Source organism: Grus americana, chromosome 5, assembly GCF_028858705.1.
Source record: "Grus americana isolate bGruAme1 chromosome 5, bGruAme1.mat, whole genome shotgun sequence".
NCBI lineage: Eukaryota > Metazoa > Chordata > Aves > Gruiformes > Gruidae > Grus > Grus americana.
Window position 1 is genome coordinate 19,737,212 of NC_072856.1, and position 18,807 is coordinate 19,756,018.

Here is an 18,807-nt window from a genome sequence, read left to right on the forward strand (position 1 = left end):
TCCCCTTTTCCCATCAGTAGGAACTTCACCGGACTGCCATGACTTTCAAATATGATGGATTGTGGCTTAGCAACTTCATTCACTGGTTGCCTCAGGACCCATGGACTTGTGCACCTTCAGGTTCCTTAGATATTCTCGAACGTGATGATCTGCTACTGTGGGTGGTTCTTCATTCTCCCAGTCCCTGCCTTTGCCTTGTGTGACTTGGGCAGTGTGGCTAGAGCACTTGCTGGTGAAGACTGAGGCAAAAAAGTTGTTGAGTACCTCAGCCTTCTCCATATTCCAGGTAACCAGGTCTCTCTTTTCCTTCCGGAGAGGATCCACATTTTCCCTAGTGTTCCTTTTATCACTGACATACCTATAGAAGCTTTTCTTGTTGCCCTTGACGTCCTGGCCAGATTTAGTTCTATCAGGGCTTTAACTTTCCTAACCTGATCCCTGGCTGCTCAGACAATTTCTCTGTATTTTTACCAATTTTTAACATGCAATTCAATATGCCCTTCAAGGTGACATCTGAAAAGGTTTTCTAAATGCTGAGGTTAGGACATTGTCAACAGAGGCAACATCAGCACAGCTGAAGATGATGACGTGTATTGTTCTGCTTTCCTGTGGTTCAGAGTGGCAAGGTGGAGATGGCAAAAAAGTCTGGCAGAGCAACATCCTGGGCTTATGGCAAGTGCAAAATGGAGCAAGCAAGGAAATCAAAGCATATATATAATTATCTATCACAGAAAAAACTCATTAAGAAATTGTATCAAAGACAGTAGCAGTAGTAAGTAGATGAATGGGTTTCAACAAGAAAGAATTGAACCTATAAGAGAATTCTCTCTTCTCAAGGATGCTTCCCCTGCAATTTAAAGGCATAGAAGAGGGTACACAAAATAACTGCAGTACAACAAAGAGAATCAAGATTGTGCCATAATTAAAACAATCTTTGTACATTCACTGCTAATGCCAGGACACTGTAGCAAAATTGTGTTATACTACCATCATCCAAATTATCAGAGGCACTGAAAGCATCACGTAGGAAATGTGTGCACTCAGAAATTGTAAAATAAAGTTCTCTCTCTGCTTCCTGTTAAGATATATCCCTTTACACCACATCTACTTCTCTCTCTTCCAGGTCAGTCATTTCCTATTGTCAAGTCAATCATTGATTTTAGTGCTCATTTGTAAAATGATTCAGGGAGTCCAAGATGTCAAATGATTAAAGATAATTAGTCTGTATTAAAGATGATTACAGATATACCTGCTTGCTGTTTTACAGGCACGGACCATAAAACAGCAAGCAGGTATTGATTACCATTGACTGGTAATCACCATTGATTATGTTGGTTTTGTAAGTTTGGGAATATATTTCAAAAGGCACAATATGACTGGTGTCTAGAACACTTGCTGAACCTCCTTTCTACACCTGAACTTCACAGCAAGGATTCAACCAGACTATCAGCCAGAAAGACACCATCTTGCTGTGCAGCAATATTTCCAATGAGAAGCCACGCTATGCAGTGGTTGCCTTGTACATATCATGGAATTTGGATAATATAAAGCACCTGAACATGATTTGTGGCCTTAAAGTCAGCGTACTCCGCCCTAAAAGAACACAGAATGTTTGGGTATAGAGCTGCTGATCAACGAGATCTGTCTTTCCTCATTTCAACTAGGAGTCATTCTGTGTATACCATTGCTGAGTTAAATAAAAGCAAGGAGTTGAAAGAACTTCAGCTGTAAATTATACCTAGTAAAGTGGTCTACTCACCACATTATTCTTCAATGGCAGCTGACAAATCCAAGACAAGGACTGTATGCTATTGGCCTGCTTACAGACTGATAACAAAAAAGTCATCTTCCCTTCTCTTTTTGTATATGTAAAAAATGTTAAACATTTAGTTTACTGTCATTTTCTAATGTTGTCTGAAATACATTGTGACACATCAAAAATGTTCGTAGAATGAATAAAAAATGTGCTGTCTGTTTCAATATACTACCTCAGCCATTCCTCTGCATTTGATGTTGCCTGTATTTAAATGTCTAAAGCTGCCTTATTTATTTTATCACCTTTCTAAAACATTCTTTTCTCTTTCTGCTATTCTTCACTTTTTCAAATAAAATTGTATAAGATGTGTACCAGCAGTCAGAACAGATGCAAAACCGGGAGTCATTCACCAGCTAAAACTAGTGTTGATCAGGTGCATGTAAACCAGTGCTGTTCACTTGAGTTCTAGTAGCACAGAATACCATAATGAATTCAGTTCCTGATCCACCTGGATGTTGAAATGGCTTCTTATTTCACTGCAGATGAGTCACATAAAAACATGTCCTCTGGAATAGTAAGGTCCCATAACATTCATTCAGACATGAGAACACTAAGTATTTCCCAGGAGACACTGCATCTTCAGGATTTAGCCTTCAACGTCACTTCTCCCCATCGGCAAAAGGGGAGCTGAACTACTGACTCACCACTTGTAACATGCTTTAAGATGCCTGGACAAAAAGCATGCAGTTGTGCAATGTATTTAATAACCACCGTAACTGTATTCTAGAGTTTTCCTCTAGAGAGATTGGCTGAAGACATGCACCACTCATATTTTGTCTACTATGAAACATGAAACTTGAGAGGGCATTGGAAACAAATCATCGTAAAAGTGCTCCCACAACAAAGATATACTCTGACATCCCCTTGAGATTATAAATTAACCTCTAATTAGGGAATACAAACCAGCAAGAAGGAAGCCCAGATACATCTCTTTCTGTCGTAGGCTAACTGATACATTGCCAAATATTTATCAGAGACCCTCAGATGAATTTAGTGATGTCAGGAAATAAAAGATAGATCTGGCTGGCTTTAAGCCAGGCATAATGGCAGCAGCAGCTGTGTTCAATTCATCTATACAGATCTGGGAATTAATCTCCCAGGCAGGCAGATTGGAGGTCAGAACTGGATTCCTCCCCAGAAAAAGCACTATTCCAAACTGTGCAGCAGGACAATATTAAAAATATTGTACTCCTTGCAATATGAACAAAAATCCATATTGACTAGGATGAGACACCATTCATCTTCATTTCTGAACTCAACCAAAATAGAAAGATACATGGCATAAAGAGCTGACAGACTACTGCATTATCTCATCTTTACAAAGAGTATTTGTGTTAGGCATAGAGCTTAATTTAGGAAAGTTTGATTTTCCTTTCCTTGCACCCATTCCCCTGCTAACACTTTATTCAAGGAATCAGTTAGGCCTTGATCATCCATTGATCAAGAGTTCCCAATGGGGAGCCCTAATGCATTTTATCTGCAGTTATCATTCCTAAATAACACCTATTTCTGTGCATGCACTTAATTCTTTTCATCAATACTGTGCTATCCTTCAACAAGCCTGTTAATAGCATTTTGGAGGTGCACTTTCAATGAAATCCTCCTTTGATAAATGAATTAGTGAAACTATTGGGATTTCCTTTGGTGTATTTGCTTTTTTTTCCACCCACACAGGCAAATAAAGTCCATCCCCCTCACATCCTCCTGCCTTAAAAAAAGGTTAAAGTGATGTGTTGGAGTTCAAGATACTAAATGGAAAGCTGTTCAGAACAAATTGGAAAAGATAACCAATAATGCTTTAAAGCAAACATTCATTATTTTTCACTAAATTCCCTATGGAGTGAAAGATGTGATGCATCTTTACAATTTCCAGAATTTTTCACTGCCATTAGCATTTCCCTAGCAATATTTCTTTTAAAGGAAAGACACAAAAGGTGCATATCAACTTAGACAAGACTTCAGTATATGATTAAGTCAGTCACATGGGTTTAAGCATGCACTTAAGTTATCTGCTGAATAGGGACAGATTTGAACCTATGCCTGAATGCTTTGCTGAAAAGAAGCCAAAACGAATTGGTTATAATTAAATTCTTTTTATGAAATTTCCACAACTCCCTATTGTGTGACACCAGTACTGAAATGCTAATAAACTAGTTCAAATTAAGCTTATTACCAAGTAAAATAAACCACAGAGACACTTCTGTCTTTTCTTATTTTATATCACAATTTATATAATATTATTTTGGATTAGAGAAATAAAATACTTGACCAGGGCTAATGCATCAGCCTCACAGAGCAATAATTGCAGTGCATCGCAATCCAGGAGACAATCTATAGATTCCTCCACATCCACCTGCAATGCTACTCCTGTTTATCTGAGAAATGGCTTTTAGCTATGTCAGCACTTATGCAAAACCCTAACTCCAGAACACTGCCAGAGAGATGCTACAGGCCAGGAACTGCTCAATGGGTGGAGAGCTCTTTTAAAAACAAAACAATTGGATCTCTAACTGAAAAATAAAGCATTAACACACAGGCTGCTCAGAAAGCACTGCATACACATACCAGGACTTGCACACTCTGAAGCATGTTATGTTAATGCAGCACATCCCCGCAGAAATATCACAGAGAATTAAAAATGGCCTTGTCCTCTTGAAAGCCTTCTGCATGCCGACAAACGCAGATACTACCCACACAGATACTGTTCTGAAATTCTCCCAGCCTCACACAGCAGCAGGAACAGCTATGTTCACTGTGGCAAAGAAGGATACAGGGAACCAATAATTCTACCCCCACTCAAAAGTTTCAACAGTAAGAACTTTTAAAACATATGACAATGGGACAGTGTAGGCAAAGTCAAATGCTGATGAGTAGAAAAGGCAGGCCATCTGACTGAAGAGTGGTGCAGAGTGACCACCCTGTCAGTTTTGCAGGACTTTCCAAAGCCTGTTGTTTTCCAATAACTTAAGGCCATCTGTAAACTGCATACAATTTGGATGATCTTGTTGCTTCACTTTAGCCTCCATTTCTCCATTTTCAAAAAGATTAACATCATCTGTGTGCGTGCCTTGGACAGCTCTGCGTGCTAGGCTGACCAGGAACATGAGGCATTTTGTTACCTAAGCGGACATCCTGCTCCACTGAAGCTCTGTCAAAGACAAACATGGAAGACTTTTAAACTCTCTGGACAAAAGCTCAATGCAAACAGTAGTTTCTGCAGTAGGTTTGAACTAAATCTTCTGTATGAAAAATTTCTTCAGTTTGATTGTGAACCCCTTCCTCATATTGGCAAGTGGCTCAGCAGCATCAGGTCATTTCTGTGAGCAACTGCTCATGAGTGCAGAAGGTGGAAGAGATTCAGTTTTTCCACTTTGTCTTTAAAGCCAAATGTGAAAGAGGTTGTGAGGACTGAGCTATACTTGAAATCAGACCCACTACATTCCAGTCTGCTGTCTATAATCTGTATGGGATGAGGCAAAATATCAATCAGGAATTAAAATAATTTGTAAAATGTTTTGAGAAACAAAGCAAGGAATGCATCAATCTACAGACCGTATTTTTAATAAGCTAGCAGTAAAAGCTATAGAGGAACTCATTACAATTTACTGCGAAACAGAAAACGAGCATTTTCACACATCTCATGAAAAACAGAAGTAGCTATTATTTTTCAATCCTCAACCATTCTGTGGGCCATTTTCAACACAGCTAAACAGGCATGGAATTTAGGCTGTAATTTTCACAGGGACCCCAAGTGAGTTAATGCTCTAATCTTTATTGAAAATTCTGGTTTTAACTTTTAGTTGCCAACAGCAGTAACTACTCCCATAATCAAATATCATAGTCAGTGATCCTTCAGTGCTTTTGTTCCTTAATCTGGCTTATGTTACTTAGTTTGACATTTCAAAAAAGAAAAGGGAAAAAAAGCACATTATGGTAGTATAGTTATATTCTTCCATTTGTGGGCATTAAATAATGGCACCATAGCTCTGCCCATAAATCAGAAAAAAATATAGACATCTGAACAAACAAACCTACTGAAAAAAATCATGTATTACAGCTGCAAAAAAGTAAATATGGACTTTTTTTCCTGTGCCTCCAGGAGAATCATCACAGTAAAAATAAATACAGATGCTAAAACCAGAAGGATTATACAAGTTAGAAGTGGTACAAGACTATGCATTTTATTAGCATAATTTATATTCTGAGAGAGTCCAGTCTGGTGTTGAGAAATATAAGGAATATCCAGCCTCTGACAAGATAGGGCCCTGATGCTTTCTCTCTATCACAATAAAATTAACGTTAACCCTATCAGTACTCCGTGGATCTTTTATAAATACATATAGAGCCTCACATAGAAATAATCAACTTATAAAAATGTCAAACGCTGCTTTATTTTAATGGAATAAAAATAAAACATATTAAAGAGAATAATCCACCTACAGATAGGTGGCCATTCACATGACTCTAGCAATGTCACTGGAGTTTGGACTGCTTTAAATGGGGGCATAAATTTAGCCTGAAAAAATAGTGCTCTCAGAGTGACAGCAACCTGCCTTAGTTCCCATAATCACACAAACTCCATTCAATGCCCACATCTCTTGGGCTGATATTTCTGCCCTCAAAAAAATAAAAAGCTACATTTTGGCAACTTGCATATGAACATGCACAAACACCAACAGGAGCTCCCAAGTCTCTCAGGTGCCCACTTTGAGCTGAAGACAGCCTATGAACCAGTCGCTCTGCTGCTTTAGGAACAGCCAGGACAAAATAAAAGTGCTGTATATTTCTCCTGACAATCATCCCATAGGAATACATTTCCTCATTCTATTCCCACACAGCCCACATTTCACTTCTGCAGAACTCAAGGGATTCCTATTTTGTAACATAACCAGCCGGGACAGTTGGAAGAATAGTGAACAAGGTTGGAGCTCAGGCCCAGCCAAAGAGATCCACAGTGCGGCTCCAAGAAGCAAGGCATTATTCCTTTTTCCTTCCTAATACTATGTATTCCTGAGCTTTCTCCAAGCCCCTCTCTCTTTACAACATCAGACCGTATAGCCAGTTCAGAGAAAGAGTTATGAAGTCCAGGGCAGCATTTATCTCATGAGATCAAGACAAACATTTCCCCATCAAGAAAAGGGAAGATGACATTCTAGGGCATGGGAGGACATTGGCTGCTTAAAAGCTCAGGGAGGCTGCTGCCAAGTCACTAGAATGAGAGGCAGAGGCAATTTTTGGGCTTCTCCCAAGCTGATGAATGAGAACGGGTCAGTCTACACTGCCTTGAGTCCCAGCAGCCGATCCTGTCAACCTCAACAGCTGCATGCTCTTCCACAGCAAAAGAATAAAAGCTCTGTGCCAAAAACCCATCTGTGAATGGCTGTAAAGGACTTTTGTCTTGATGCTTTTTAATAATTAATATGCTACTAAAGCAACAGTCCCAGCAATGGATACAGAGAGACTACTTCAGAACTTGGGAGACCATGCATTGTGTCCCCATGCACCTGGATGCACACCCACCCTGTGGCTGATACTGCAGTGCAAGCACTAGCTTGCTACTGTGTCCATTCTGCAGCAGAAGGAATAAAATGTGTATCATTCACTGGACAAGTGCTAATAAGTCAGCTGCAACACCCAGCCCTGCCGTCTGCACAGCTCAGTCTCTCAAATCCCTTGCTGTCACCCAAAACACTAAGAGCTCTAAATTTAGAACTGGCCCCAGCTGCCTGCACAGTCTTGCGCAACTTGCAGGTCCTGCCTCTCCACCAAAATAGGGTAATAACACTGCCCTGCTTCACAGAAAGAGGAGAGTATTGATTAAACTTTGTAGCAAGGGATGAAGTATCCACTCCAAACTCCTTCCACTTGACAAAGTGGGAGTAAATGAAAACTGCAAGGGAATCCATTATTCAACCTCATCTCAAGCCAGAAACAGAAAGTAACGATTGGCCCCCATTTTATCCTGGGAAGAATTTTACATGTACACACACTCCTAATTAACAGAAGACTACCAGGTACTTGAAAAAACTGATTTTTTATATACATATGTGTGTATATATACACATATGAATGATACAGAAGCCCTCAAAGACTTAATCTGCAGAGTCCTTTTCTACTTTTGCACACACAAATGTTACTTTCTTCTGATGTGCAAGTGTTAGTGTATATCGTTCCTTCACTGATTTTCCAAGGAACCACATTAACAATTACTGTGGTGAACTTGTCTGGGTCAGCTGCTTCCTCATACCAGTACGTGTGGCAATATTGTTCTTCACAGGAGGAAAGACAGCACACAAATTCTAAGCATGCTGTATGAAAATACTAGTTTTAGGCTGCTCCTGTTTTATTTATTCTGTAGACATGACTGTAAGTGTAACACAGAGACAAACTATTGATTTCCTCAGTATAAGACCATGGATTTAAAGTCATACAGGAACATTAAGAGCCTCTAAATTTGATCATCCACAATATACAGACTACAGCAATTTCTTTACTCAGTAAAACTGCACTTGAACTGAAGCTCATATTTTAGACTCTGTTTTGATCTTACAGACAACTGTAGCGTACCTCCTGCATCAACCTACAGTACGTGACTCAGAGGAAAGTTAAATTTCCTGATCTCTTTATTAAAAACAAATAAATCCCACTGAAAACCAACAGGCTGAAGGAAGGAGGGAATCCTTCCTGGCACTTTTTCACTATTTTTATCTCTGAAGGACCAACATTTTCTGTGACACACTTGTCAACATAATAGTGCTGATTGCTTTATGAATAAAAATGTTTCTTTTTTTGATTCTTTCCTCCATACCCACACATTTATCTATCGAACTAGCAGCCTCAACAACAGCCAACAGGGAATTCTACAAGATGATGTGGAGCATAAGAAAGAGTTCTCTTTTAAACCTACTCCTTAATATTTTCAAGTATTTCTTCTGTGTTCAGGACAGCTCTTTAATATGTCATATTTTAGAAACTGCTATCATTTTTCTTCTTAAGTTCTCTTAAGTAGAGGATCTCTTTCCTTTCCCAAACTGCATTAGGGTAGTCTCCATAATCCCTCTTCACGACTGCTCTCTCCCACCTTTCTAGCACTTCTAATCGTTTCTGTAACCAAAACTCAACATTAAATTCACAGTGAGGTGAGTCCGTCAATTTATACAATGACGTGATAATATTTTCTAACTGACTCTCTTTCTATATATAGCCAAGTGTTGTATTTGGGTTTTGGAGGCCCGCTGCACATTAAGTAGATGCCTTTATTAAGCTGTCATGTATGACGTGTAGATCTCTTTCCCAAGAGGTTACAAGTAATTCAGAATCCAATAATGCATACAAGCAATTTTAAATTGCCCCTTCTACTTTAATTACCTTGCAAGTTAATGCCATGTTCCAGCTACAGCATGCCATTTGGCAACCTAGCTCTTTACAGTCCTTCAGAAGAGCACCTCACAATCACTCACAATGTTCCTTAATTAATTCAGAGCCTTTCTATAAAATAATGTTGACATCTTATCCACTCCTCTCCCAGGTTATTGCTAAACATACTGAATATAACTAGGTCCACTGTTAACTTATTTTTATTTTGATATTTTCTGTAGTTATTTTTATTATTTTTTGCTATTTTGTCTTTACATTCCAGAAGAGGTTGTTTATTGGCAATGTACCTCATGACTGTTAATTCATGGCAAAATTTTGCCACCTACCCTGTGATTTTCAAGCTCCCTTAGTCTTCAGTTATAAGAGACTTTGAAAATTTTGATTGAATAGACAGGTTACACACAATTACACCCTTGTTTTGGGTGTATTCATATAAGATTTTTTTTTAAGAAAAAATATTTTAAGGATAAAGATAATTCAGATAGGCAACCTTGCCCTTACAACAGAAATACCAAGTATTTCTTGGAACAAAGGCCAAACATGAGTAAAATTTGAAACCACAAACAAAGGCTTTGTTTATTAAACTTTTATACATTTACCTTGGCTTTCCACTAGAATCAAAGTGCACATGCACTGCAAGGAGCAACTTGGAAAGAGTGTGTGCCTTTGTCTGTGCTAAGGCTACCTCCTTTGTAACAACATTAATGTGGTTCTTAAATTGTAAACATATTTTTTAAAAATCCTATTCATTCTGGTGGCTGTGTCTCTTCCTACATGTGCCTAGTAAGGCTCATTGGTTTCTTTGCTTTTTTTGTGGGGGTTTTTGGTGTTTGGTTTTGGTGTTTGTTTTCGGTTGTGGGGTTTTTTTTTTAAATGGCAGATGCACTTGGCAATATCTGTGACCTTGAGTTATACACATGAGCAAGCAAGAGAGCCCAGTCCTGCAAGGCTGTTTATGCATTCTGAGAGAGCTCCTTCTGAGAGGGGTGTCTCAAGGAAGACAGAAACATGATGTGCATACCAAGCCAAGTGCTTCATGATTTATTTATAGGGAAAAGGGGCATAAAAATTTGCTGAAGAGGAAAGAAAAATGAAGAATCTGACTTACCTTGTCAGTGTAGACGAAGAACAGAATCACAACAGTGAGCTCCAACAGAAATATAATTAACAGCATGATAAAAAACTGTCAAGAGAAGAAGGGATGGGGGGAAAAACAAAAAGCAAAACCCATCAACATCTATTTCAGCTTTTTCTGGATGCACAATAAGTACATTCAGCAGATCATACAGAATGGGGGGTGGGAGTCATACAGGCAGCAAGATGCAAAACTGCTGTGTTACAGCAGAACAAAAGGCACATGACATGCAGCAACTGAAAAAGCAGGTAAAGGACTAGTGAGGAAACAACAGTACGTGGGCATATGCATGGCTCATTTATATCACTGATTTGAGCAGAACAGCATAAAATCCCACAAAGACCTTTCCCTCCAGCAGCCCAGTACTCTATTTGACAGTAACCCTTGAGGACTCTTCCCAGGCTAGGTTTCCTTTATTTTCTTCCCCCATCAGATCCTTCCAATTAACAAGATATCAGCAAAATCCACAGCTTAGACTTTCCATTGCAAGAGAAGGTAGCCTGGTACATAAACCATAAAGTCATAGTCTCTTTCAAGGGGGATTGTGGGAGAAGTGAAAGGCACACCGAAAAGCTTGTATACAAAGTTAGCTTTACAAGCAGTTTCGGGTAGCTACACCAATCACCCAGGGGTTTCAACTGAAAGGGGCTGACTTGCACTGAAGACATCAAAGCAAAGTCGGTACATCTCTTTTTCTCCTCATAAGCCATGGAACTGTCTAAAACCCAGTAGTCAAAAGCTCAAAGGAGTGGATAAAAAAATTTTAACACAGGGATTTCAGGTAGATTCTCTAAAGCCCTCAGCTCTGATGGACTTCAGTGAGAGGAACTGTTGGTAATGCCAAACACTTCTGAAAAACCATATCCCCTGCTTTTTGCTAAGATGCTGGACAGGTCTGCAGCGCAAGTCTGTGGCAGCATCAACACAGCAGTTGCACTGACATTAGAACAAGCGCTAGCAGAGCATTAAATGAAACTGAGTTTTGCAGATATGGGTAAAGAAGAGTGAGTCATTCTGTAAACTTTTTAGGCTCAGGCAAAGGTCCCGCTTCATATAATATAAACTCCCTACACTTAGCAGCCTGCAAGGCTTGATTTCTAATATTGAGCAACACTGACTTAATTGAAATCCCATCCCCAAGAGAAAAAAAAAACAGTTACCATCTCTTTAGCTTCAACCACAGGGCTGCAAACCTATGAAAGTTTAATAGCTACAAAGCCTTATCAGAGCTTTTTCACCGCCTGGTAAGTCAAAACCAAACCTTTGAACCTATGGATTTCTGTGATTGAATGGAGGGCAAAAGGTCAAGAAGGGGAAAATATCTTTCTCCAGTAGCACAATTACACTGTCTACAGAACTCATTGCATTTTGCCTTGCGAGTCTTAAATTAAAGTTTATTTTCAAATCTTCATCACTAGTATCTTCACACCTGCCTGACCCTAATACTGGATCCTATTACTGCCCAGTTGTGAATCACAGAACTCATTCACACTTGTGATCCAAGCTGATTTCCATATCATTACTATCCAACACTGACCTTCTGTATGGCTTTGCAAACCAGTCTTGGTGCAGCTTGCTTTTTACATTTACGATTTTAGCCTGCTGCATAGCCTTAACTGAAACAAGACAAAGCATATCACTCTTTGCAAAGATGCATAGACACTTTGCTATATTTTATTTGGCTGTGGGGTATTTTTTGCTCATCCATAAAGCATGGCTTTTCCAAAATGTGCACACAAACACCACTGTCTCCCTCTGAAATTCACTGGCATAGCCTGGATTACATTAGGTGATTTCTAGAACAAAGGAAGGACTTGTACCCATTATAAAGAGTGATCAGCATTTCCTACCACAGGACCCCAATTTTGTCAGCTTAGAATTTTGCCAGACCTCAATTGTCTATGCATATATATACTGAGCTTGTTTCTGTCTAAAGGGTAAGAGGTTTTGGAAGAACTTCAAAAATAGCACTTCCTATATTTCTAAGAATGAAGAACAGTAAAGTATGTTATTCTGTCCAGGTTAAATTTCTGGTGGTGTAATTTGAAATCCTCTCACACTCTGGTGTTTAGAGCAGGGACTTGAAACAAAGTGCAGCTCCATTTCAGGCACATGCCTTTTGTCTTACCCAACTACGAGTGGATTTTTGTGGGAATGGTATTAGCCTTCAAAAAACTGCACTTCACACATCCAGTAGAGATGAGAGGACTCAGCAGCTAAAAACCTTAAAAGTCTACAACTACGAAAAGCCTACTCACGTCCACCCCACAGCTCACATGCGACCAGACAACTCACAAACCATCCCACAGCATCTTTCCTGCTCCTGTGGTGCCCACATGCCCGCAATGCCTTTCTGCTGTACTCTCAGAGCTGATGGCCTCCAGTCCCGCTTCACAGGACATGACCTGGAACAGTGGCTGTGGCCAGGAACCAGAGTAAAATTCAGGCACCTTTTTCTCCTGTGCCCTCAAGAAAGTGTTTCTTCCCTTCTCCACACATACCAGCACGGAGACAGTACAGACGAAGCCAGGGAATGACTTTGCAGGGAAGCCTGAGGAAGAACATTTCTAACAGCAGATGGGGAATGGTTTGGTTTAGGGTATGATCTGGATACCAGTTTTAGAGAAACTGGATGTAATGGCAGTAGCCAATCGGGGCAGGAGACACCAGAGAAAAAGGCAAGGCCTGTGCAGTGGCAGAGGATGCCTGTGCACATGGATACCCAGAAGGAGCTGTGCCTTTGGGAGGATGGTGGCCTGTGGAGGACCCCATGCTGGAGCCGTGGAGAAAAAAAGAGCAAGAAGCAAAGAGTGGCAGAAAAGGGAAAGCGCACCACACTGACCCCCATGACTGAATATAATATTCACGCAGTGGACTGGAGACTGGCAAGGGGGGAGGAGAGGTGTCTGAAGGGAAGTTGAAGTTTTTTCCTCAAGTGTGTAATTGTCATTATTTCTCAATACCAAAAACAGTAATTTAAAGTTTATCTTAATTGGCAGTAAATTAGGGGAAATTTCACGACTTGAGAGTGTTTTTCCCTGCAGCACTAAGCCATACAACTCTGCTAAAACCCCTCATCTCAGGTCTGGAGCAGGCAGCTGCTGTTGCCAGCTGTGCCACTGTGTCCAGCAGCAGAAGGCTGTGGGGTGGATCTTCAGGTGAGACCATGATGGTGGTCCTGCTTTCTTGAGTTCATATTAGAGAAATAGGTAGGATGTTGCCATCGTAAAAGATGCTAAAACTGTGAAGCCAAGCACTCAAAATTTAGGAAATCTCAGAATAAAAGTCCTCTCAGTGATGGTTATGTACCATGTCTAAGTCTTTCCCTACACAGACTCAGAAGTTACTCTAAGCTGTTACTGGTGGGAAATTGGTTTCATGCACTGCAGATTTTGGAAGTCATACAGTGAACCAAAATTAATGTACACTGTTCAGAAAGTCAAAACATAGATAAGTAGGATTATACTCTTTCTCCACAAAAAAATATTTTTGTTTCTAAATAAAACCTCTGGTTTTATCTTTCTTACTATTTGCATTCATTGACAAAAACTACACTGTTATATCACAGATAACTAACATGTATTAGTAATTACACTGTTTGCAGACAGTAGAGACATGCACTGTATCTTTTATTGCAAAGGTATATTAGGTGAGGGCAACTTTAAGGTGGAGGCTTCAAATCCACCACCTGATAAAAGCTACAAGCACTTACATGTCAGCACATTTATCATCCCCCTTTAAAGAAGAACCCTACCTGAACCCAAACCAACATGTCAGAAAGTAAAAATCGAGGCTTCAGACTGAGCTGGCTGCCAAACATAGCCTGCACACCTCAGCACATCTTCTGATACAACCAGACCACAGTGCATGCATGGACGCATGCACAACCTGCTCCTCTATTCCCATAGCGCATTCCAACAAAAGTTCACTTTCAGTTCCATCCTCAGTATCATCTCAAGGTGAATGATGCCGAATCTGGGGCCAGAACCAGCTTGGCGTATCCCATTCAAATTTAAAAGAGAGAAATACAAGGCTGAAGGCTCACAGCACTTAAACCCCCACCACACCTGCTGGAAACACTCACAGCTCCTTTTCAAATGAGTTCTCTCACTGTGGTGATAAATACAGAGAAGAATAAAAATGAGGTTTGCTTTGGTTCACTGGGGCTGCAGGCTGTTGGTATAATAAAGATTTATGCATGGAGAAACAACAATCCCAAAGCAAAGCATTCATGTAAAACTCAATAAAAAAAAATGATTAATCTGACCTTGTACAGACAGATGCTTTACCACCCTACTTGTCAAATAGTGGGATGCAAACTAGTAGAGATTCACTGGAGAGGTACCTACTGCACAGCTTTTCATAAATTACACCTGAAATAACCCCACAGAAGTTTTGATGAGAAGGGAGGTATGGTGACGCCTTTCTATCTACCACTGCTGATTTCCAATCCTTAAGAAAATTAAGGTCAGTTTCTCAGCAGTTGCCTTCATATTCTACAAAGCCCATGACTTTCGCACAGGTTCCCATTAAAGGAGTAGATAAAAGGAAGTATGCAATTGCTATCAAGCCTACCTCATAGCTATGCATCACCCTCCTGATGTCAGAGAGAGAAAAATCTATTAGAGAAGAGGTCCCAACTTGCAACTCCATCCCCATTGGAGCTGTACTAGGCTTTTGACCCACTAGTTCCAGTTTCCTTCATCCAGCCTCTTAGTATCAGTGGAAGAATCAAGAACTGTTCCCTATGTACATCTTTTAAACCACGTTTCCATCACAGCTCACAAAGGCACAGAGCAGTAAGCTAACTACGTTTTTGTCCCAAACAAACAAGTTTCTCTGTTTTCTCAGTGTTAGAGACACTTCCCTCTCTGCATGATGACTGAGCATCACACACTACTAACACAGGACTGGATCTTTTGCTTCCCCACTGCCCGTCCTTCCCAAATCTTCTCAATAGTTCTATCATGTTGCTCAAATTGCCTGTCTCTTTGTGTCAGGAGTAGTTGATCTCACAGTCTCCCAAAACCAAAAGTGACCAAGTACAATGAAAACCAACCTGTGATCATCTTGTTAGTCTCCTAACATTTTGCTTGAGACTAAACATGATATAACTGATGGCAAAATCAAGAATGCTGTGTTTAGACTGATCCCTGAAGTAATGCTTTTAGTTTGATGGGAGTCTGTCTCGGAAGGAGACAGCAAGATCTCAGTGTGTCAGACCCTCTTCTCAACTTAGCTAATGACAGGAGACAGAAGTTTCTTGCAAAGTATTATTCAAATCCTCTTCAACAAACAGCAAGAAAATAGTAGGAGGACTCAAAAGTCAGCAGCCTCTTTGGAATAGTGACACATTCCAAAACAGTTTTAAAATTCATGGCTTAGCAAATAATTTGTTTAGACCAAACAGCCTACAAATTAGCATAACTTACCTAAGAAACTGGACAAATAACTTCAACAGGCAGCCTGTGCTCTGTTCCATCATGTAGTGCTTACATTGTTAACCCTTCTGCGAGGGAGACAGTTAGCTTCTTTTCTGACAGACACAATATGAAGTAAAACACATGAGCAGGTAGATTACTCCTGTGAAAGTGCTCCAGCAAGCTAACTGCTCTTGGTCTGCAGCAGCTCCCAGGATGAAGAGAAAAAAACCCCAGATTTACAGGTAACCTTTCCTCTGTAACATCAACTGCAAGTTTGGTACAGTCAATCATTTTGCCCTTTATTTAGGCTGCATTACCAAGTCCTCACTGATCAGCTTTAATTGCAGTATTACATTTCACTTCCTAATTAATAAGCACCTCAGGTAGAAGAAATTACAGAGAATTCATTGGGCTAAAATTGTTGGTCTTCCAAGAGAACTCTAACTTCATAGCCTGGGAGGGATTTTAATTTGTCTGCCTGGTCCTAATGTGTACATATATAACTTTGGTCTTCAAGAATAGTCCAGCTCTGGCTGCTAGAAGACGAGTCTCTTAGAATCACAGAAACATATAGGTTGGCAATGACCTCTGGTCCAACCTCTTGCTAAAAGCACAGTCAACTAGATGAAGCTGTGCAGAGCTGTGCCCAGTCACCTTCTGAGCATCTGAGGATGAAGACGGACAGCCATCCACAGCCTCACTGGACATCTTTTTCCAATACTTGACTATCTTCATGATAACAAAAATATTCTGCATCTCTAATTGGAATTTCCCTTGTTGTAACTTGTGTCTGTTACCTCTTGTCCAATCCCTGTGAATCCTTCCAAAAGCTGTATTTTATTTAGACTCTTCGATAAGGTGGTTGAAGATAGGAGTAAAATCTCCTCCTTGCTTTAATTTCTTAAGACAGAACAAACCCAGCTCTCTCAATCTGTCCTTGCACATCATGTGCCCCATAATCATCATGGTGGCCCTCCATTGGACTCCTTCCCTTCTGGTATGTACGTCTCTTCTACTGGGGAGCCCCAAATTGGGCTAAGCACTCCAGATGTAGTCTTATCTTATTCTGGAAGAAGGTGTTATTCTTTCTCAGTGTGAAGAAATGTAAGGGAACGTGGGGCTTACTACGGCCCAGAACTACCCAATTATTAGATTTATCTTTTTATTCTGATCTAAGACAAAGGCACATATTAAAGTGTGGGCTCTCCCAACCATTGAAAGATCTCTGCTTGTTCTGATCAAAAGGAGAAGTTCCTTTACTTTTGAGTTAAAAGGAGGATTATCAGATTGTGTTACTATGCTTTAGGCCTAAACTATCTGCCAAAAATATTTTTTATTGATTTTTAGATTATAATTTGATATGAACAGAAATGCTAAAAGAAATTACATCACATTCTGCACATAATCTTTTCTGCAGGCATAGCATCTTATCTTTAATACTGAAGGTGTAAATGGTATCTCTCTTTTTTGAATAAATTAAGTCAAACCTTTACCTACAAATTCACAGAGCTCCATTAAAGTCAAAAGAACTTAATGGATTTTACAGCAGCCACACTTTACCAAGCTGCCTGAAAATGAAGAACTTTCCTTGAATTTAATATGCTTTGTAATTTTCCTGTGCTTTAATCATGATTATTTATTGTGGTGGGTTGACCCTGGCTGAAGGCCAGGTGCCCACCAGAGCCGCTCTCTCACTCCCCTCATTCACTAGACAGGGGAGAAAAGGCATAACGAAATGCTTGTAGGTCGAGATAAGGACAGGGAGAGATCACTCACTAATTATCGTCACGAGCAAAACAGACCAAACTTAGAGAGGGAATTCATCTAATTTATTACTAGGCAAAACAGAGTAGAGGAATGAGAAAATAAAATCAACTCTTAAAACACCTCCCCCCACCCCTCCCATCTTCCCGGGCTCAACTTCACTCCCGGCTTCAACCTTCCCCCCCTCAGCGGCACAGGGGGACGGGGAATTGGGGTTACAGTCAGTTCATCTCACGGTGTTTCTGCTGCTTCTTCATCCTCAGGGGGAGGATTCCTCTCATCGTTCCCCTGCTCCAGCATGGAGTCTCTCCCACGGGGTGCAGACCTTCAGGAGCAAACTGCTCCAGCGTGGGGTCCCCCACAGGGTCACAAGTCCTGCCAGCAAACCTGCCCTGGCGTGGGCTCCCCTCTCCACAGGTCCACCGGTCCAGCCAGGAACTTGCTCCAGCGTGGGCTTCCCATGGGCCGCAGCCTCCTTCAGGTGCCTCCACCTGCTCCGGCGTGGGGTCCTCCACGGGCTGCAGGTGGAATCTCTACACCCCCTCATCCTTCCTCCATGGGCTGCAGGGGGACAGCCTGCTTCACCATGGTCTTCACCACAGGCTGCAGGGGGATCTCTGCTCCGGCGCCTGGAGCTCCTCCTCCCCCTCCATCTGCACTGACCTTGGTGTCTGCAGAGTTTCTTTCTTACATCTTCTCACTCCTCTCTCTGGCTGCAAAAGCTCTCTCTCTCTAAGTGTTTTTCTTCTTCTTAAATATGTTATCACAGAGGCGCTGATTGGCTTGGCCTTGGCCAGCGGCGGGCCCGTCTTAGAGCCGGCTGGCATTGGATCTATCAGACACAGGGGGAGCTTCTAGCAGGTTCCCACAGAAGCCACCCCTGTAGCCCCCCCACTACCAAAACCTTGCCACGCAAACCCAACACATTTATATTGAAATAATATCTACTAGATAGATTGAGTGGAGATTCCTCATTACTATGGCTGGCATTGTCAAAAATCTTATATCTTCCCCACAGAAGTGTAGCATCCCCATGCCTAACCAAATTAAAACAGATGCATCAATAAACTTAATGCATAAAGTTGAGAACCAAAAGGGATAACACTGTCAGAGGTCCAGAATGCTATAAACTATTGCCAAATTTACTGCATATTCCACACTTTGAAAAAAAACAAGCCACCTATGAAAAGCCAAAATCAATGCAAGTATTTCCACTGAGGTACTGCAAAACAGAACTCCAGGTACTGGAGAATGACCTGCTCTTTAAACCTGCTTTCAGGTACCAATGCTTG

At 40.8% G+C, this 18,807-nt stretch overlaps 1 protein-coding gene across 19 annotated transcripts in view; it reads right to left on the reverse strand.

Moving 5' to 3' along the window:
- TSPAN4 (tetraspanin 4) overlaps positions 1 to 18,807 on the reverse strand; it is a 474,563-nt gene that overhangs the window by 60,501 nt on the left and 395,255 nt on the right. For all 19 annotated transcript variants that reach the window (XR_008577182.1, XR_008577183.1, XM_054825787.1 and 16 more), the window contains one exon: positions 10,302 to 10,376. Coding sequence is in view for 17 of the 19 variants with exons in the window: in XM_054825787.1 (XP_054681762.1) it covers positions 10,302 to 10,376 (75 nt within the window). In the remaining 2 variants the exon portion in view is untranslated. The remainder of the gene's footprint in view (positions 1 to 10,301; positions 10,377 to 18,807) is intronic.